This window comes from Gallus gallus, chromosome 28 (genome assembly GCF_016699485.2).
Source record: "Gallus gallus isolate bGalGal1 chromosome 28, bGalGal1.mat.broiler.GRCg7b, whole genome shotgun sequence".
NCBI classification, from domain to species: Eukaryota; Metazoa; Chordata; class Aves; order Galliformes; family Phasianidae; genus Gallus; species Gallus gallus.
This window is the reverse complement of record NC_052559.1, coordinates 4,767,297-4,788,378: the sequence shown is the minus strand read 5'-3', so window position 1 is coordinate 4,788,378 and position 21,082 is coordinate 4,767,297. Positions and strand designations below refer to the sequence as shown.

At 44.0% G+C, this 21,082-nt stretch overlaps 3 protein-coding genes across 8 annotated transcripts; 1 reads left to right on the top strand and 2 right to left on the bottom strand.

Moving 5' to 3' along the window:
* Positions 1 to 492: 492 nt before the first annotated feature.
* Positions 493 to 4,290, bottom strand: CALR3 (calreticulin 3). 4 transcript variants are annotated; one of them, XM_040653564.2, is made up of 9 exons: positions 4,217 to 4,290; positions 3,672 to 3,773; positions 3,317 to 3,520; positions 2,778 to 2,872; positions 2,409 to 2,618; positions 2,170 to 2,283; positions 1,944 to 2,087; positions 1,120 to 1,212; positions 493 to 1,011 (listed from the first exon to the last, which is right to left on the bottom strand). In XM_040653564.2, exons 1-9 carry the CDS (start codon positions 4,278 to 4,280, stop codon positions 844 to 846), a joined length of 1,194 nt encoding a protein of 397 aa, XP_040509498.1. In that variant the 5' UTR covers positions 4,281 to 4,290; the 3' UTR covers positions 493 to 843. The 4 variants fall into 4 exon arrangements, with proteins under 4 accessions (XP_040509498.1, NP_001335474.2, XP_046760551.1 ...); NM_001348545.2 differs by lacking the exon at positions 4,217 to 4,290 and adding an exon at positions 3,969 to 4,144; XM_046904595.1 differs by lacking the exon at positions 3,672 to 3,773.
* A 132-nt stretch (positions 4,291 to 4,422) lies between these two features.
* C19orf44 (C19orf44 homolog) lies at positions 4,423 to 8,737 on the top strand. Of its 2 annotated transcripts, none has more exons than XM_418261.8 (8): positions 4,423 to 4,509; positions 4,646 to 5,263; positions 5,518 to 5,875; positions 6,393 to 6,466; positions 6,642 to 7,107; positions 7,614 to 7,709; positions 7,834 to 8,000; positions 8,084 to 8,737. In XM_418261.8, the coding sequence occupies exons 1-8, from the start codon at positions 4,477 to 4,479 to the stop codon at positions 8,162 to 8,164; spliced, it is 1,893 nt and encodes a 630-aa protein (XP_418261.5). In that variant the 5' UTR covers positions 4,423 to 4,476; the 3' UTR covers positions 8,165 to 8,737. The 2 variants fall into 2 exon arrangements, with proteins under 2 accessions (XP_418261.5, XP_004948993.2); XM_004948936.5 differs by having other exon boundaries at positions 8,075 to 8,737.
* CHERP (calcium homeostasis endoplasmic reticulum protein) lies at positions 8,672 to 20,184 on the bottom strand. 2 transcript variants are annotated; one of them, XM_015300071.4, is made up of 18 exons: positions 20,122 to 20,184; positions 19,865 to 20,038; positions 19,312 to 19,493; positions 18,464 to 18,601; positions 18,094 to 18,245; positions 17,612 to 17,723; positions 17,174 to 17,263; positions 16,826 to 17,060; positions 16,485 to 16,663; positions 15,679 to 16,075; positions 13,504 to 13,742; positions 12,618 to 12,751; positions 12,255 to 12,341; positions 11,811 to 11,960; positions 11,568 to 11,684; positions 11,296 to 11,390; positions 10,584 to 10,769; positions 8,672 to 9,790 (listed from the first exon to the last, which is right to left on the bottom strand). In XM_015300071.4, exons 1-18 carry the CDS (start codon positions 20,144 to 20,146, stop codon positions 9,753 to 9,755), a joined length of 2,730 nt encoding a protein of 909 aa, XP_015155557.3. In that variant the 5' UTR covers positions 20,147 to 20,184; the 3' UTR covers positions 8,672 to 9,752. The 2 variants fall into 2 exon arrangements, with proteins under 2 accessions (XP_015155557.3, NP_001006341.2); NM_001006341.3 differs by having other exon boundaries at positions 8,672 to 9,373.
* Between the last annotated feature and the right edge of the window lie 898 nt (positions 20,185 to 21,082).

Genomic DNA, 21,082 nt, shown 5'->3' with positions numbered 1-21,082 from the left:
AGCTGCCTCAGGGCTCTGATTAACATTCAGCATGGAGTACAGCAACACTAACAGCTCCCTGCTGGACTGCACAGGTATCAGACAGCAGCCTGAACAAAGCAAGGTCATACAAAATCCACATTAAGAGGAATTTGTTTAGCAAAAAGGTAAAGGATGACTCACCCTACTGTTTTCCAGTAGCTGTCAAAGTTCTTCACCCTAAAGGGCCATTGAACTTGTCTTAAAGGACAGAGGATTCAGATCAGTGAAGGAATTTGACCTCAGTTTGGCCACAGCACAGCAGCTGAGGCAAGGCCTGCACCACTCCTCCCCTTCCTTACTTCCTTACTGCACAGAGCTTTGCTTAGGCAGTAGTTGAGAGGTAAATGAAAAGCAATGGGCTCAAAGTCTGGCCCATTTATACCAAATTTATAGCATTACATAGAAGAGGGGAAGGGAAAAACTACATATAAAAGATGTAATTACTACAGAGGCTTAGCAACGCTTATTCTCTTCAGTTTGAAAATGCTTCACATAGAAGCCTTTAATGAAACAAAGCTTATTTTGATATCTCCTCAAAAGTTACCATGAATTTACATTTAATATTAAATCACAACAAAGTGTAAGAGTTTCAAAACATCGAAACAAAATGGTTATCTTAACACAGCTAAAATATATTTAATAAAAGTTACCCTTCTAGTAGTTAAAATAATTACTACATGGTGGTATTTTTCTGAAAAGTAACTGAAAGCGTTCACAAATTTAAAATGACCATTAAAAACGTCCTGTCGATACAGCTTCACAGTGCAGACTCCAACAAAACATCAAAGTCCTCACAGAGTGATGTGAGCATCTTTCAAACAATTAAAGCTCCTCTTTCCCGATAGGGCTCTTCTTTGTTCTATCTTTTTGAGATTCTCTTTTTCCCCCTTGTTTTTTCTTAAGCCACTGCTCAAAGTATTCTTCTTCCGCGACCCTTTCTCTTTGCTGCTCCTCTTCAGCCTGCCTTATGTTCATTTCCTTTTCAGGATCCTAAAGTTAAGATTTCATTTTTGTGCACCAATAGAACATCGCGCAGATTACACACAACTCTTAACGTGGCAACAAAGAACTGAGACTGATAAGAATTTCACACATTACCTTTGTTTCTCCCCACGTTTCATCTCCAAAGTCTTCTGCATAGTCCTCATCATCCGTTATCAAGAAATTGTCAAAAATTGTGCCAGCTCTCACCTTCGAGGGAGGAGGAAAAAAAAATAACAGGATGCCTCTATTTTTCTTTACCGTTCTCCTCTCAGTCTTTCAATGTGTTTGTATCGTATTCAATACACAGTGAACATGTTAAGAACTCCATAGGCTTTTACAGAATTTGATGAAGAAACTCCTATATTTGGAAAGCTATTTTCAATAATCAAAACAACGTGTTTTAACTTCAGATTCTTTACTGCTCTTAGAAGTGTCAAGTCTGATTGCTGGCTGGTCAGGAAAGCTGAGGAAGAGGAATTTCTCAGAGCGGCCTCCAGAGGGCAGATTTTGTCCCGTTAATCTCAGCTACTCAGGAGCACCTGAGCTGCTTGAAGCCTCAAGTCAGGGGGAGCAAATTACACTTCGCAACACTTACAGTGATTAGTTTGGACCCCTCCCTCACTTATCTGCAGAGGGTTACGTACCAACACATCTTAGAAACTTTGTCATTTTGTACATGTATTTAAATAAAAACAAGTTAAAAAACACAGGTCATCTCCAGAGATTCCCCCCCCCAAATAAAAAACAGAATTGCAGAATTGTAGGGGCTGGAGGGACCTCTAGAGATCACCTAGTCCAATCCCCTGCAAAGCAGGCTCCCCAGACCAGGTTGTGCAGGTAAACAGATAACACTTATATTAAAAGGATACACAAATTGCCATATGCCCAGAGAAAACAGAGTCCTTTGTTCCCCACTATCTGCAGTAAAAGCAACTCACCTGCCAGATATCTAGTCCAATGGCACCAATGTTTTCATAGCTGTAGATATTGTAGTCTGGTGAGTAATGCGGATTGTCAATCTGAGGATGAGGCCAAACACCTCTATAGTTTGGGTTATCAATCTGTCTTGGTTTCCACACTCCCTAGGACAAATCACATATTCACAATGCAGTTGGACAAAGAGGAATTGAAGTGCTTCAGATAGAACTACCAGGTTATTTATACTTTGTACAGAGGATTCTTGACCATAGGATAACTCCACTCTCCATGCACAGCATGATCCCAGTCTTCTGGTTTCTCATCACTAGTATCCATAATATACTCAGGTTCATCCCAATCCTTTAAAGACACAGGAAGATTAAAGAAATCAAAACTAGTGCATAATTCAATCTATAAAATGAGTTCAGCAGGAATGAAATAATCCAATAATGCAAAATAACTACAGATTCAAATTGCTGAGTTACCTCAGGTTTGATGTCATTTGGATCATCAATGTGGGCTCGATCATCCCAATCACTGGGTTTCTTCACTGCTGGATCATTAATTTTCCTTGGTGGCAAGAAATCCAAATCATCCTCTAAGTTGCCCAAAGCTGCCACTTCGTTATCAATCTTTACTTCATAAGTCTGATCTGGCCTTATGATTAAAGTATACAGATGTGTATATCCATCAACCTGGGTTTTAAATAAGGCAAATAAAATATTTTAAAAGCACAGCCTATAGGAGCTGCCTTGCATCAGAGTCACAATATATGCTTGCAACAGCATTGTTTTTTCTTCTTAATATCCCTCTGACTGGTTATCCTAAAGTTTACCTTTGAAATCTGCGTTTACCTTACATCTGATTGGTTTCTTGATTGGGTGAAGTTTATTCTTGTAATTTAAAATAACATGGACCTTCTTTGTCTCAGATCCACAAATATCTGGCCCTACAAAGAGATCACATGCTTTATATCCTTAATTTCGTTGCAGAAAAATGCAGGTTGCTATCTATGGCATAAATGGAAGGATTATGTAATAATGATTTAATCACATTAGATACCTAATGACAAACCTTGAGATACAAACAGATTTCACTAAGTCACATACAAATACACTTACGGGCAGATAACAGCCTATGCTACATTGTTCCAGGTAAAGGTGTGAAATATTTGAATGCCCTTCAAATCAGCTGAGAATTTTTGGGTAACACGTATTCCATTAATACATATTTTCAGACATCTCAAGTATAGAAGAGATAACTGCTTACAGCCACAATATTCTTATTAAAACAACTTTCTCCTGTATGTTTTTAATCATACCCACAAACATTCTTCAGGAGCTGCACAACAGCAGTGGCAACGTTGTACTGATAGAGAAGTAACTACACTCACCAAACATGATGTAGTATGGGGAAGCTCCACTCAGGTTCTTCTGATCCAAGTCCGAGGAAAAAATCTTTACATATCCCCCACCACAATCTATCTTCTGCTCATGTTTCACAGTATACTGAATGACCAGAGTCTTCCCTTTGTTACTAAATGGCTTAAATCGTGAGGAGATCGCATAAAACTTGGAGTTTTCACTTGTTTGTAGACCTGTAAAGACATTAAGATAACATTCAAATTTATATTTTCCACCATTTTCAAAGAAAAAAGACCTTTCCGCTCCCCACATGTGGTGGTTCCATACAGGCTATCCACCCCACTCCTGAGGGCTCCCACACCGCCTTCCAGTGCCCCCACGCACCTCTGTCTCTCACAGGATCCCCGTAGAACTTCCCAGCAGAGAGCTGAAACGTCCCGAGGTCTGGCCTGGACTCAGAGCTCACCCAGCGCTTCCGCCAACCGCCTGCCCCACCGGGCCGGTACCGAGAGCACAGGAGGAGAGTTATGTGGGGCACAGGAGGAGAGTTATGTGGGGCACAGGAGGAGAGTTATGTGGGGCACAGGGAGGGGCTCGCTCACTCCCTCCCTCCCCTCAGACCACGCACACTGCCCTTACTGACAACCACCTCATCACACCCTCCCTCCCTTTTCCCACAACCTCCGTCCAGAAACTGCTCCCGGAAATACACCGCAGCCTGGGCAGTCCCCAGCACAGCCCCAAGGATCCCTAGCCACAGCACGACGCTGACTGGCCCGCCCCCGCGCGGCGCTCCAGGCCCGGCCGCCATCATTCTCACACCACAACGGCTTCGCGCCTCCGGCCGGCGCGCCCTCAAAACCTCACACCTACGCCTGTTCTATACTATGCACCGATTGGCTGCGTGTTCCCTGCCTTTTATAACTAACGTGCGATTGGCTCAGAGTTCCCACGAGAGATGCAGATTGCATGTGCCTGCACCGCGCGGTGCATGCTGGGGCTTGTAGTGGGCGCTGACCGGCCGGCAAAGCATGCCTCCTTGGGATTGGTTGGTTACGCCCAAGGGTTGCCGGGGAGGGGGAGTCGGGGGTCTACATGGAGCCAATGAGCGGACGGGATGTTGGGGAGTCGCTGTCTCTAGGATACGGCCTGGCGGAGCTGCAGTTCCCTTAGCGCGATCTGTCCCGAGATGGCCGTACGCGTACCGGCGGGCGGAGAGCAGGTGAGGTGCTTCTGCCGTGCCCCAGCGCCGGTGTTTCGGCCACGTGTGCGGAACGGGAGGAGACCGCGGGCCCGGGCGGCTCTGAGGGCGCGGGCGGGCTACAGGAGCGCCCTCACTTCATGTCTTCTCCCGGCAGGGACGCGGCGCTGCTCCGCGCTGGACAACCGCCGCCAGCGGGCACTGCGGCCTCCCCCGCTCCTGCGCTGAGCTCCGAGGGGATGGCGCAGAGTTGGAGGGGGCGCGAAGAGCCCCGCTGGGCCGCAGCAGGTTCCTGAAGGTGCGCAGCGGCGAAGCGCGCGGCCACCAGCGGGGCCCGGCGGCGCGCGGAGGTGAAGCCACGAGCGCTCTGCTCAGCGCTGCTCACGCCCGATCGAATTCAGCTCTGAGGAAAGTGGCGCAGCTGCAAAGCAAAATCCTGGATCGGAAAAAGCAGCTGGAATTGCAGAGCACTGAGTTGGGCCGGAAGCCTTTGGATGAAGACTCCTCGTCTGCTTCCAGTCTTGAACACCACACAAGAGGCAAGAAATACTTGAAGGGTTGTGCTGCAGTTGGTAGGAATGTGGCTGCCAGTCGGGGCTGCTCTGAGGAAGAGGAGAGCACCCAGAGCCCCAAAAGGAACGTTACAGTTACACAACAGCTTGGTTTGGGTACCTATGAGAAGCCAATGAGAGAATTCATGGAGAACTCTTTGGAGTTTTCCAGTGGAAGGGAGAACCAAAGGTGTGTTACAACTGATTCCAGGTGGGGTGGAAAGGTAAATACAGACTGCACTGCGTTATGTATTTTTGTTTACACTTTGATGAAAGTATTTTACGTTGGCATGTCACTTTATTTACTAACACCAGAAACTATTTTTAACTTGTTTATAGGTCGCTTATGATACGCATTTGCATGATTTCACACTATAAAATTACTGGGATTCACCCGTTATAGTCTGTTTTTCTTTTTAGTGATCTCCATGCAGTAAATGAGGTAATGCATAAATCTCTTTTTCATGTTCTTTAAAAGAGGGAGACTCCAGTTGCACCAGGAACACCTCCTCCATCTCATAAGGAAATTCCACTGACGGAGGTATCTGCAGTGCCTTCTCTTCACAGCAAAGGCTCAGAGAAAAACATTTTAGGTGGAAGTAATTTGCTAAGACCTTCACCGGCCAGCAGAAACAGGACGGCACGACATGATATGAGGTCTCAATCGCTGTCGTCTTCCATGAAAGACAATACTGTAAAGATGACTTTGCTCAGAAGAGGCAATGCCAAGCAGAGTCAAGTGTCAAATGGAAGTGGTGGAAGTGAAATAAAATCATTAGATGACTTATTTTCAAAAGCAGATGACGTGGAAGATTCAACTAGCATAAGCTCAAATGGTAAGCATTTCTGAGCATTATCTTGATAGACTTGGCACAAATTATACACATTATTTACTAATAAATGAGGGCAAATACTTCCTTTGAAAATATTCAGTAGACCATTTTTACATAAGCTTTGGTTTTAGAAAAGAAATTATCTGTGTATCTTTGTTGTTACATGTTTGTATTTTTCTTGGCTTTTGATTTAGTGAATTCAGATTAACGACGCTTCTCTGGATGACAGTTGCAGCATCGTAACTCCAACATTTAGAACTGTATTGGTATATAAGTGGGACAATATACTGTTGGGTTTGAGTGAAAACAAGCAGACACGCAGGGTGAGAGTCAGTTGGACTGTAGGCAGGCCCACCTGCAGGCAGAGGAGGAAGCTTTAGAAAGAGCTGTTGCTGAATTAAAGAGTGATTGAGTAGTATTCCTTGTTAATATTATGCTTTCTTTTTCTTTTTGTCACTTCGTAGAAAGCATACTGTAACTTTCCTGTGAATTCTCATGACAATTTGTCATTCAATTGCAGACTTCAGGCAGAATATCCTGAGCCTTGATGATTTAGCATCAGGTATCAGCGAGATGGCAGAATTAAAGCAGCAAGTAAGTAGAAATTTCACACATCTGCCTTCATTTGATGGAGGGTGGAGGCTCTAAAATAAACACATCTGTTCTGCTAATAAGCTCTCTGATATAGTTGCAAAGATTAAGAATAATGGAGCCATATTTATGTTATGTATTGCTGATTCTCTTAACATACAGCTCTTTCATTTTGCAGGGGACAGATATTCAAATTAGTCGAGAAACAAATAGAAATCCAAAAAAAGACACATTTCTATTGGAAAAGGATCAAACATTTCCTAAAATAAGTGCAGAAATTGATGCAACTGATACTTCTGAAAGGGATACTGAAAATGTGACTGAAGCCGAAATCCCTGAGCATTTAGAAGTTTCTGCAGATTTTTCTAGACCCAGGCAGGATTATCCTGATCAGGATGACAGAACTGTTAATTCAGAATATTCTGAAGACTTCGAACAATCTCCATCTACAACAGACAAGGAAACTGTATCAAAAATGTCAGAGGAACATTCTGAGAGTTACGCATATTCTGGAAAAGACCCATCTTCTTCAGCATCATCCCCTTTACTTACCAGAGAAAGGCACAAACGGATACACAGAGTAGCTGTAAAAGAAACTGCAGCTCAGACAGTAGATTTGCCGTTCACCTATTGCTGGTCAAAGAGTAAGTTCATGTTTAAATCAGGATACCACCCTCTTCAGTTCATATTTTACATGCCGACCTGATCAGCTTCCCCTAGCTGACATGCCAATAAAAGCTTTCTAAACCACAGCACTCGGATACCTGTAAGTAAGCTGTGACCTTCATTTCTGAGGGGTAGCTTGTTTCCTACTCCTCTTTGAAAGGAAAAACTAGGAAAGATGCTTCTTGCCATAGACAAGGAGAAAATAGGACTTCACTGAGAACAGTGGCTTCCTTCAAGTATGAGAACCTTTATTTGTGCTGCGTCCAAGGTTAGAAAATAGAGCTTCTACAATGGCAAGTGGTGTGAACTTGAGAGTAAGTAAAGGGAGGAGGGCACAGGCTTACTTCAGCATTAGTTTAGCTGATTGAATTCCCTGGTGGGTTTAGAGCTGTTCTAAGGAAGCCAATGACCCTAAAGCTGAAACTGAATTCTAGCATTGAGTCTTGTTGCTCTCCAAACTCAGTAATTCTTGTTCTCTGCACAGCAAACAGCTCTGCGGTGCTTGGTTTGCCTGTTGGAAACAGCTATGTTGATCCAGTACCTATTGCCAGTCACGTTATCAGCATGGATACAGTAGAAGGTACTGAAAGACATCTCTTAATACTGTTTGACTATATTTTATGCATGTAGTTGCTACCTGACTCACTATTAGCACTTTCCATGACTGTGATGTTACTAAAATACACACTCTTCACTCTTTGCAGCCTTGACAGCATACAATCCCTCAGTTCTTGTTTTAAATGCCATGTTAAAACAGCACTTGATGTTGACCCAGCAATTTGTGGAGAACATTCAGCACCTTCACTTGTCCCTTGTGGAGTCTTTAGAGAATGAGAAGTTCCACTATCATACACTGGAGGAGGCTAAAGAGGTATTTATGATAGAGGTATTATATGCTAGTTAGTATTTTTCTACACAAATAAATTGTCTATTAACTTTCTCCAGTACATCAAGAATCACAGATCCCCACCTTTAACGATTGAACAAGCATTTGAAGAAATCCAGAGAGCGGAAGAGATACTGCCATCGTCATGAATGTTAAGTAAACATACATTTACAAATCTCACGTCAGAACAAGAAATCCTTTCAGACTGCATAGATAAAAAGCTGCAAACTATGCACCAACTGCTCTGTATCTTGTAAGGCATCATTTGTTTTCCTGCTGTTTTTATTACGTTTTTATGTTTTTACTACTGTTTATGGTGCAGGGATAGGTAAAAGCTATGAGTCAGCCTACAGCATGGTTAGCAAAGAAGAAAACCAAAATAACTCTTATCTAAAAGGACTGGGGTAAGTTGTTAGTCCCTGTGTTTATCACATAGATCATCTGCTTTTTTATCACGGTAGAAGTGAAAGTCTATACCACAGCATCAAGGACTACAAGGAGGGAGGAAAATGCCATCCTGCTGTTAGAGCTTCATTTAAGCAGTCCTATCAGATTACTACATAACCAAACACAGGCAAAGTTACAGTAAATTCAGTACAAGGGAAGCTTATAGCCTAATGCTGAAATCCATTTAGTTTGAAATATGAAGCACCATGTTATTTTTTATTAAAAAAGGTGTTTATTGGAAGGCAAAACAATAAAATTCACAAGTTGGTAACATACAGGTGTTGTATGCTGATTCACAGACAGTTACAGTTTCACAACTACAGTAGATCTAGAACAAACTGATAGTTCACCATATTAACTGAATGGTTTTAAGAGGGTTTCTGCTATACAAACAAATTACTCTGGGAAGTGGTTACCACCACGCAGACCTCTGGAGTGGAAGTGCAGTGTAAGGGCCTAACATCTTCAGCTGGTGGTCTCTGGGAACGGTTACAAAACTTTATCCTTGTTCAGGTTAAAGGAAGTTTCCAAGAACATTTCACTGTTAGAAACTTGCAGAACAGAGAAAATTGATTCTCTTCTATTGAACTAATTAGCTTTTATTAAAGGGTATATACAAAAATATAAAAAGCTTAAAGAATGTCTTCCATTACAAAGCATTGAACATCCCTTAGAGCGCTTGAAAAGCTAGAACATTTAACCCTCGTGTTCTGAACAGAGTTGTGATTGCAGCAGCTGGTGTGTAGGGGTGTTAAGTTGTATGGTAGGTTCTAACAAGCTTGCACAGTGCTCATAGGTCACCTGTACTGGAACTAGATGCTTCATTCCCCATTTAGACATTAGGATACACTGCTCAGCATCAGTCTGACTTGATCCCAAGGCAGCACCCCTCCACTTCAAATAGAATTAACCTTTTGAGAGAAATAAACATACATTATGGAACTAGAGACATATAACCGTATCAGAAAATGTCTGTATTCCACAGGAATGAGTGAGTCACAATCCTGGACCAGGGGGAGCTTGGCTGGGGTTTAACTAGTATCAAAGTGCTAGCTAACTAGAGAATTTTGCAAAATAAAATGGAAATCCTTAAGTGTGCTAGACATGTCAGAGGAACAATTGGCCTTTTTAACCACTGCTAAATCACAATTGTTGAATTACATGTCATAGCTTTCCATTTTCCACCATATTTTAAAAGTAATTCATTTGTCACTTCCTCCAGACTCTCATCCGCATTTATACAAGTTTAATGTTTTGTAGAAGATGCAAGACATCTTTCTTCAGAGAGTCTTATTCAGGTGGTGGAGGGTCTTGCGTTTCACGCTTCACTGAAACAATAGGGAAAAGAGCACTTACACATTTCAGACAGCTTAGGTAACTGCAGAATGCTTCATGGAGTGAGGGCTCTATTTGTAACAATTTTTTTCCTTTGTGCCTTGATTTGAATTCATTTTATTACGCAGATCTACTGCAGCCATAGGCAGAAGTGACTTTTCATCTGGCATGCCAATTTTTTCCTTCTAATCACTGCTAAGTGTAGTTCTACACATCACAGACTGTCTGCAAAAATTCATAGTTTGGGTAATTGTTTTCATCTCCTAAGAAGTGTCTCCATTTTTTCTGCACCCTACCTAAAACTGCACTACAGTGAATTTATTACCAGTTCTGGGGTTGACAGAACACAGCACTCATTGCAGGAGTTGGGCAGGGCCAAACAGTGAGCGTGGGCCAACTTCCCTCCAACCACAACACCCTTCCTGCTCTGGCAGCCATCCATCCATGGTATGGCCTCCTCCACTACCTTTGTGACCAATCTTCTTGTTGTTGTTTAAAGGATAACATTTAAAGACAGAGACTACTGCTATTACAGGCAGGATGTGGCTTATACAGAACAGGCTAATTAATTAGCATTTCAGAAGTTAGAATACAGCACAATCCCAAGAAGTAGAAGACAAAGGATTAATCAGAGTGTGTTTACTTACCTGTTGTTTCTTTTATCCATTACATTAGAAATAATTAAGAGTTAACTTTGAGTTTACATTCTACTGTATAACTCCTTAAATAAGGCAAAATCACAAACAACAAGAGCAGTTTTTTAATTGCTTAGCAACGTTTACTTACATTCATCCCTAGCCTTCATGCGTGCGATAAATGAGTAACTTTTATTTCTTCTGTAGTTTTCGTAAGGGTCATCTAATGCAACTCCCACTCCTTTATATTGATCCCATTTGTCTCGAATATCTCCTCCTTTAATTGGGTCCTGAATTCCTTGTTCCTTGGCTCCCAATCCACCAGACCCACTCCATCCTGCAGAAAGTACACAACACTGCAACTTGTAACCATTACAGCACTAGAATTCTGAGCAGACATTCTGGAAATAACTACAGGAGCTGCCAGTTCAATGTGGCAGGACAGTAACAGCCTGAAACAACATATGAACTGTCCCACCTACTTAAAAAGCATTAATTCTAGGAGCTGAAAAGCATCAGCTCAATCCCTAAAAACTTTGTAAGAGGAAAAGCACAAGGCCAATCTGTCCTGTCAGTCCTGCTGATGCTGATCTGTGCTATAAGGAGATGAAACGTGCCAGGTAGTTAAATTCTATTTCATGCTAAACTCACATCCCTCTCATCAATATCCTTCTCAGAACAGCAATCACTGTCATTGTTTCATGTTCTCTGTATTGCATCTCTCAATATCCTTATTTTGACCTTAGAATACCAAGGTGCTGGAAGGGACAATACTTAAAAACATGCAAACATGAATTGTATGCAAGAGCTGCATGCCTTATTTTGTTTGCTGGCTTACATCAGATTCGAGAACAGCACCTTACCCATTTTCACAAGCATCTGATGGCCTTTATTTTCTTCTCCAAGCCTCGATTCCGGGATAGGAGGTCCAGAACTGGAACCTAAGCCAGCAGAAGAACTAAGGAAATAAAAAGATGAAATTAAGAGCAAGCAATAACTGTTCTGATCCAGTACAAAGTCATTTACGTTCTGTTAAACATTAACACCCAGTATAACCTCATCCACTCTAGGATGTTCTTTTATAAAGCTGTAAAGTTATGGAGGTAAAAAGAGAAACAAACAAACAGGAGCTTACGGAGGGGTGGGGCTCCGAGACCGAGAGCGGCGCCGCCTGCCTGGGGAGTACGACTTGGATCTGGATCGTGACCGCGACCGCGAGCGGCTGTGAGAGGAGCGGGACCTGCTGCGGCTTCTGGAAAGAGACAGCGAACCACATCAGATGCACCAGGCACCACAGCAAGGCCCGGGGTTCCACGCTCAGCCCTGCAGGTCGTTCCCCCACCTCCAAGTTCCTGAGATTCACCTCAATGCACCCTACCTGGACTGAGAGCGTGAATAGGACCGGGACCGAGAGCAGGAGCGAGATCGGGACCTCGAGTAGGAGCCAGATGATTTTGAAGATCGTGAATTGGAGCGGGAGGAGGAGCGACCTCGGCTTTTAGACCGACTGCGAGACCGAGAAGGGCCGCTGCACAGACAGAAGCAGAAAAACTCCTGTGAAACTCCTTGGAGATGCCTGAGCAATGTAAATATGCTTCTGATCAAACTGAGATCACACACACAGCGTTTCTGCCAAATTGCCCAAGAAAACTTGAGTGTGAAAAAAATATTTTCTATGGATTAGACAGAATTTCCAACAAGTTACAACTGGGTTAATTCCAGCAAGATATTGCTGAACTGTTTCCCTACACCAGTGCAAGGCAGTCCTAGCACCTTCCAAAGGAGCAGCAAGCATCAGAAGGCAGCCGACAAGGTCTCTCACCTATTTCTCTTCTCCTGACCTTTCCTCCGCCTTGCTCTCATTTTAGCTCTGAAGAATTCATACAGTCCATTCTGCTCCCAGCCTTCACTGCAATAAATCAACCACACACAGAACAGACATCTGTAAAACTCAATCATGATCAGCAGAGGATTTCCGCTCAATGTGGTAGGGAACAAAGAGCCTGGGCACTGAGGTCTTGCACATCTCAGTGTAAGATCAAACGGTTTAAAATACAACAAGAGCACTCGTTCTTAGCATTAGAAGAACCAATACACGGGTGAAGGAAGAGAGAGCCACTTCTTGGTTTGAGACAGCTCCTTAGGGCATTTTCCTTACCACATTGTTAGCTATACCTACTCTTACCTGTTTCTAGGCCTGTCATGAGATGGTGGACTATAAAATGCCTCAACCGCAGCCAGTAGTCTCTCACTGGGGGGCATTGGGGGTGGAAGACGTATATCTTTAGGATCTAAAGGTTTATACTCATGATCTTCAAGCTGCCGGAAACAAAACAAATTACATTCTTGTCATGTGTCATGGGGTGGCCAATCTGAAGAGATAAATATAGATTTAACCTTGTAGGGACCTCACAGTTCACTATTGGACAAAAATGCTCCAGTAATAAGGATTCTGCAGATGACCCAATGCTTTCTTGTGCTATCACCATCATTTTGATTCTTATGAGATAAGCCAGCAACTACACGTACTGGACATTAACAGGATCACCAGGTAGATAAAATGCAGGTGTTATCTATCCAGCTCTGTGATAATAGTGCCTGGATTGGAAACCTGGTAAAAAACTGGTGCATGCTGAGAGTAACAGAAAGTTAAGGTGGAATAGACCTGTTTGTTCATCTCAAGCACAGAATGCATAAACGCATATATCCCCCAAGATGCTGATACAGATACATATCCTGTTCCCTACCATTCTTTGTTTGTGTGTTCAAAACATCTATGTAAGAAAGAACTCCAAATACCAAAACTAGTGTACAGTGGCCCCACCAGAACCGTGGGCTCCTTCTGCCTATATGAAAATCACTGGAGGTAACTTTTCAAAAGCACATCAGTCTTTCATGTATACAGGCTTAACTAGCTTTCACTGGGACACAACACTTAGGATTCTCACCATTTACACTACCTTCCCCGTCTGCTGGATGGAGAGATGTGAAATCGTAAATGTCCACGTTAAACTGCCCATAACACTGACTACGGGATTTTGATTGAGTCTGGGCCCATCTCAAACACTTACTTTTACAAGCGGAGCCATCAGTCCAGCGGGAAGATCAAAGTAGGGAACATTTGGCACCAGACTGGGATCATCGTGGTTCATGTGAGGGGGGCCTTGTCGCCGCATGTGAGGAGGCTGCCCGTTAAATCCATGTGGGGGAGGCCCAAAATCAGGGTGCTGTGGCCCTCCCCAGGGAGGATGCTCGCTGATCCCAGGATGAGGCAATCTGTGCCCAGGGTGATGATGAGGAGGTCCAATTTCTGCACAGAGTGGGAGGGTTAAAACATTTTACTTAGCTGTAGAGAAAGGAAGGCAATCAGAAGCATACTTCAATTAGTGCATTTATCCTAAGAGCAGCCTTGGCACCTGGAGTCTTGCAGATCAAGAAAAGCAACAGAACAGAAGAACTAGAGGCTGGCTACAGGCCCGTGTCCATCAAAGTCTTGCAGCGCATCTCCCTCTCTGGCTATAGCAAATACCCTCACGACAACTGGATATTAACTGTGAGCCACCCTTTACTGTAGAACATACTGTAGTCAAAAGTACAAGAAAGATGCTCAAGAACAAAAGGTTGCTGATGCAGCAAGGCAGATACTGATGGGATCTATCTCTGAAGCCTAAGTACACAACCATGGCTTAACAGCAACCTAAAAAGATCTATAATATGTACAGTCTATGCTACATCAGTATATGTAAAGAAAGAAATATGGCAGGAATTAACTCACATGAGCAGATGACAAGAAAATACTTTGTTTAAAAAGGTGTTTCAAGAAGAGTAGAGATAATATCCTGTTAAAAATAAAGAAACGAGAGACGTCCATCCAATCACTGACAGACAAACCACTGTCATGAACACCACCATACTCTGCCAAACTCACTGCATGGAGAAAAACAGGAGACTGAAAATCAACATCTTCTGCAGTGGGACCAGGAATTTTTCCAGGAAAAGTCACTACAGCCACCATTACTACAGCTCTCTTCAGTCTGTGCTATTTGACTCATCTTTATTAGAATTAGAACATGATGTGTAGTCACTACTTCACCCTTTCCTAATTTTAGCCATCTGTTTTAGTAGATCCCCTCCTCCAACAACTTTGCATGACTGAACAAATGTTCTGGGTCACCAATACAATCCCAAACAGTGTTTTTTATTGAAATAAAAGCTTTAATCCTCCTTCCTCAGACAAGGAAAGCTGTTCTCACAACTCACTACCACAACTCTTAAAAAAGACACAACAAAAGAACACTCACAATCCCAAATACATAATTCCCTGGGTTTGAGCCTTTTTTGGACTTGTGGAACTAAGAATCTTTTAAGCTTAGAATAGCAACTCTCACATTGCCATTTCAAGCTATAAAAAGCAAAAAACAAAAACCAACTAAGTTGCCATTTCTAACACAACCTGCTGCAAAGAACCACAGGGATTCTTAGACACTAAGTTGACAATGATTACATCCCAGGATAATCATAACTTCTCAATATGAAATAGAAACTAAATCAAGGAAGAACTACTCCAGACTTCATGATGGGGCCTGTAGCCAAATCCAAGCCACAACAGCCAGGCACACAGTGCACTACCTACATTCTCATATGTTCCCATGGTCCAGCAAGAAGAAAACCAAAGAAAGAGGGAGGGGAGGAAAACTGGAGACAAGGATCATTTCACCAGCAATTATCAAGCCACACAACCTTGATGCAGATAATTAGAGAGCTTTTCAGTAAAAGCAGAGAGGAAGAGAAACACATTGGTGCATAAGAACAAATGCTTCCAGCCTGCGTTATCCAACTTCATCTAGCAGGGAAGGAGATAGCTGAGGAGCCCTCACCTACAGCCTGATGTGCAGGAAATTGAGTTTGCAGGAAAATGCTGATTTTCAATTCTGGACTACTTCAAAAATGAAATAAATGGTTGCAAAAGGAGTGCTCAAACAGCTGCTGACTTGAGTTGGGATAACAGTCTCTGGTTATCCATATCCATCAGGGAGGGAAGGATGACTCAAAAAAGTAAGGAAGCATCCAACTCTGCATGTATTTCCCAAGCCACTTAGTAGCAGCTTCCCAAACCCACAAACTCAGTGATCCTCAGGAAAACCTGAGCAATTCACCAAGACTAAGCTGTCACCCCAGAAGCACTAAAGTTTGTAATGGCAATCAGTACTGCAGTGCAAGAAAACCTGGCCTGGTACACACTTTACCTTGAGGAAAATCCCCCTGGGGGTAATCAAAACGATGAGGATAAGGAGGCCTTTCAAAGGGATGGCGAGGTGGAAAATCATCCTGCATGAAGCGAGGTGGAAAGCGGTTGAAATTATGCGGATGCGGGGGCTGGTTGAATTGGGGATGTTGCTGATGTGGAGGAAATGGGCCTCTGAAGTGAGGTGGCCGCTGCATTCGAAATGGAGGTTCCCTTTGACCCCCACCCCATGGAGGTTGTTCATGCTGGTTGTTCCACGGCGCTTCGAACTGGTTGTTCCATGAAGGATCGGGCTGGTTGTTCCAAGGCGTCTCTCGCTGATTGTTCCAGCCTTGATCTCTCTGTTCATTCCACATTCCTTCATGGTTGTTATTCCACGGAGGACAGTGAGGTGGTCCCTAGTGGTAAAAGTAAAGGAGGAGCCTGGTCAGCAGGCTATAAAAGAAAGAACGCAATAAAAACAATCTACCTCTTAAATAAGTATCACCTGTAGGCAATATGCACAGGTGAAACAAATTCTGAACCACCTCAGCTTCAGAGAAAAGACCAAACAGATACTGAACCACACAGTGCTGAATTCAGAAGAGTACTTCTTGTTCTGCACGTTCACAGGGAACGTGCTGTAGTTGACACAATGAAACATAGGCTATACCTTGCCTCCAACTGCCCCAAATTAGAAAATTTTGGATTTGAATCTAGATTTATCACATTTCCAGATTTTCAACACGCTTCCTATGCCAAGATAGTCTTCTGTCTTTCTGAATTTCCACTTCCCTTCATCTATTATTTCAGAACAGCATTTGATACCTGTTGTTGACCCCACGGCGCAACAGGATGAGGCTGGTCAAACCACGGGGGTTTATTTGGAGGAATCTGATCATGAGATCCAGGGCCACGTGGTCCACCAGAGGCCGGATCCTGCACCCCAGACCCTGTTGTGTCATACTCTGAAGAACCAGCTAGAGGCAGCTGAGATTTACCATCATCTGAAACAAATTGGAAACAGTTAGAGGCACCCAAGGCCACATGCAGTTCTGAAAACACCAGCACACTTACAACAGACTCCATCTGAAGTTTGCTGGATATGTGAACATACTGCAGAAGTCTACCCACTGAGTTCTGCACAGGTCCTCATAACAGGTCAGTACCTGCTTGTGTAACTGGAGCAGATGGTGGAGCTGAGGCTGGTGCTGCTGTGGGTGCTTGAGGAGGGGGTGTTGATTTCACCTCATTCTCTAGTGGTGGTATTTGTATTTGTTGCTGCTGCTGCTGTGTTAAGCTGTTTACAAACTCTTCATGTTGAGTTTTCAGGTTCTGTATCTGCTGTTGGAAGGCAACCTGCACAGGTTGTACTACTGTCGCATATTCAGTGATCAAATTTGCCTGATAAGATGAGAAATTAAGAACAAAGTTTGTTCTGGACCTAAAACAGTTACAGTTTGTTTTCAAAATATTTACATAAATAAGAAAAGTGTTACTTTTCTTTTGTTTCTAACCTGGTATTGGCCAAGTCCAAGAGCTGGGCTCTGCAGTTGCTGAATAATTGACTCATCAAAGTACCCATTTTTCTCCCACAGCTGAAGAAGCTGCACAAATTCAAGAGTGAGATGTTCAGAATTAACAGTTAAAAAAAAAAAAAGTGCCTCAACTTTTTCTTTATGTTTCTAGCTTTGTTAAATTTACAATTTTTAAGTTGCATTTGGAGCCACTGAAGACTCAGACACGCTCATCCTTAAGCAACTTTTAAATATATCCCCAGGACTTTTAGGTTCTTGTTCAAATTAAGGTTCAAACTCAAAGCACATCCTGTGATCGGCTTTGTGAAGACAACCAGACTAGGAAAGTCTCAGCCATCTTCTTTCATCCTTTGTGAATTTGCTTAGCATTAACCTAGCAAAGCAAAGCATAAAGTTAAACCAACACCAGGTACTCACTCTGGCAATTTTCTGTTGCTTATCTTCCTCCACTGCTAAAAAACTGGTACAATATATAGGTACAACCACCTTCTGTAAAGCAGCCAGAAGATCTCTTGCTTGCTTCCGTTGGCTTCAAAAAAAAGAAAGGGAAGATAAGAGTTACTGCCTTTCACTACAGCACGAAGAGCTTCGTAATTCAACTCCTCCCCACTCCCACTCTGCTAAAAATAGTGGATTCATAGAAATACAGAAGTCCCTCCTTGTCATTTTTACAGTACAGCCTTATCTGAGATAAAAATATACAAAGTAGGTAAAAGCTGAATTTCATTATTGAAATATTAGCTCTCTGCATCAGCTATGGGCATGTTAAGACGTGTGCTAAAAATAACAAATACATTAAAAATAAAAGGTAAATAGTCATACTAAGAACATAGTAACCAGAGAGAGATTTCACCAATTTAATCAAAACTTGAAGCTGGAAAACACAATCTAATCCTTACCAGTGATGCAATACATCATTGATTAAGTAGATGAGATGTAACCGAAGCTCAAAGTGAGCTCCTTCAGCTGTTATACGATTTCGCAGGTGCCCAGCCATCAGCTCACAGTGTGCAGGAGATTTTGCATTACTAAACATCCAGTTCTTGCCAGCCTTACAAAAGAAGATTTTAAATATTTTAAGTCAGTCTAACGTGTTCACATCACAAAGATTTCCTAGAACTCTGAAATAACTGCCAGGAATGAAATGTTCCAGTAATTTTCTTGCCTACCATACAGTAATTAAGCTGCTGTTTTCTATACAGTCAGAAAATTCCAATTGTACTTAATCCATAACATCACCAAGTAACTCTCCAGACTCAGATCACTTACTGAGATTGCATCTTTGGTGCACGTGTCAATTATTGGCTGCAGCAAGTTGTCAAATTCATTCATATCTAACTGGGTTTCCTCCAAAACTTTCTGCATTTGTTGCTCTATTGCAAGGGCTACTGCTGAAGTGACTTGTTCCTGAAAAAATAAAATTAATAAAATTATATTACATCCAATGCTCTTTTAGAGAACCAAATTGCTGTATGCCAGTCCTTGTAGCCTCTTAACCATATGCAGCTGTCCCAAACAGCAAGACCTTTTACAAGCAACTGGACTACACGTAAATTACTTCTTTTTGAGAAGACTGTTCTCATTCTACAGGAAGAAATCTGATTAATATTTCCACCTCTTCTCTCCAACTTCAAGAAAAATAATTTCAGACAGCTTCTAAATACACAACCCAGGTGCATTCCCTTCCTCCAGGTGTTTGGTTCCCAGTATCTTTAAGAGGAAAATGGTGACAACAAAAACAACTAGTTTGAATACACAGTGCCTTCCCACCCCCAACCAGAATCTGCCCTCAGGTACTACAGGATGGAACTTCTTGCAGTTCCCAGCATCCTGCAGCACTAAGTGAAGATTAAAGCAGTCACAATTTATTCCACTCAGAGAATCAGCATTCCATACAGTAAATATCTTAATCAAGGATCAATCTTACTAAGGCATCAGGTAATCTGCTCTAAGCAGATGAAGGCAACCACAACAGAACAAACATAAGTAAAATAACGTCCCATGCCCACCAACACACCGGCTCACCACCACCAATCAGAAGCAAGTCATCCTCTCTCCTTTCACTCCAGTTTTTTACAGCCCAAGATAAGCCAGGTGAGTGCTCATTCTACACCAACCTGTCTCATAGCAAGGAGCTGCTGCTCCTGCTGCTGCAAGTTCCACTGACTCTGCTGGATGAGTTCCTCCACAGAAGGAGTGCCCTGGGGAGCAGGGATAGGGGCAGCAGGTGGGAGGGATGGCTGTGGCAGCGGCTGGATTTGCGGAGGAGCCTCAATATCTTGATTTTGCTTGCACAACACTGTGAGAAAAGTGAGCTCGTAAAGTATCCATATACGAAAGCCACACTGGTTCCAAAACAGACCCTTCCTCTTTATACAATGATTTAATACCAAATGCACATGACACCGGAGAGCAGCCCCACTGAAAGATTTGGGGGTCTTAGTCGACAGCAAGCTGAACATGGCCAGGAGCCCCCGGCCAGACACGGGCGCCCTGCAGGAGCCGAGCCGAGCCGCAGCTCACAGCCAGCACAGCCCAGAACCCACGCCTGGGGGGGCGACAGAACCGCGGCCCAGAGGACAGCGGAGGGCCGCGCACGGCCACGGGGGGGCACGGCGGGGCGGGGAAGGCCGCAGCGGCCGCGCGGGAAGGGAGCGGAGCCCCACTCACACTGCTGCTGCTCCAGGGCCAGCTTGTACTTGTAGTAGCCGTAGAAGTCGCCCCCGAAGAGGAAGGAGAATTTGGGGTTCTCCTTCTGCTTCTCCATCGTCATCTTCTCGAACTCGGGCCCGTTCCGCGCCACGAACTGCGCCAGTTTGTCGATGACATTCCGCAGCTCCTGGTCTGTGAGGAAGCAGCTCCGTGAGACCGCGCCGGTCCCGCCGCCCCTCCGCCCGCTCCCCCCCGCCCCCCCAGGCCGCGCTCACCGTCGGGCGGCAGCGGCATCTCCATGGCCGCGGGACAACGGGGCGCCGCCGCTAGGCCGCAGCGGCCGGAAGTGCCGCGAGACGCCCGGAGACACGCGCAGCCGCGCTTTACGGCCGCGTCTCCATGGAGACGGAGACGGCCACTGCGCGGCGCGCGTACGACCGCTCGACCCCTCCCCCCTCCGATCCCGCGCGCGGTGGGCGGGAACGTGACAGGGCGGGCCGGGAAGCGCCGAGGGGGCGGGGCGGCCCGAGCTGGCAGGGCGTCGCGAGTTGCCGCTGGCCTCAGTATGGAACCTATCGAACTTAAAACCCAAGTTAATTGCACTATAAAGGGACATTTAAGTGTAACACTTGAGCACCGATGTTTTCCAAGGAACTTCATTTCTTTATGCAGTTAAAAATCAGATCGGTTCTACACCTGATACTCTGTCAAAATGGCATCAGTAACTCCCACTAACTTGAGCACCCCACACAATGAAGGACGGATCAGCTCTGCGGCTCGTCAGAAGGTGCGAGGCACGGCAGGAGCCCACACGGCTTCGAAGACCTCCGGCAGGGCTGGAGGTGGAGCACAGGCGGCCCAAAGCGAGCCTGAGTGCCCCGGGGCTTCCATCCATCAGGAGCTGCCATCGCTCCCATCTTCAGGCACGTTTCAGGACTTCCAGTCACAGCCGACACTCACAGACATCCTCACAGAAAGGCAGAACTTTTTATTAACAGACATTCCATGAAGACCCCACTGTGTTATCTACTGAATATGAAAACTCAGAAGATGGACATTTATATGTATCCAAACAACAAAAAGGCCATCAGACACAAAGTCTGCCTACATCACCCTGCGGTCCTGGAGACGAACACTGATCCCAGGTCAAATGAAGTTCTGTCTTGGCTCATACTTAAAAATCTCGTTCACAATCCCACTGCTGTTTCCAGCCCAGCAAAAATGTTATCAGTGCTC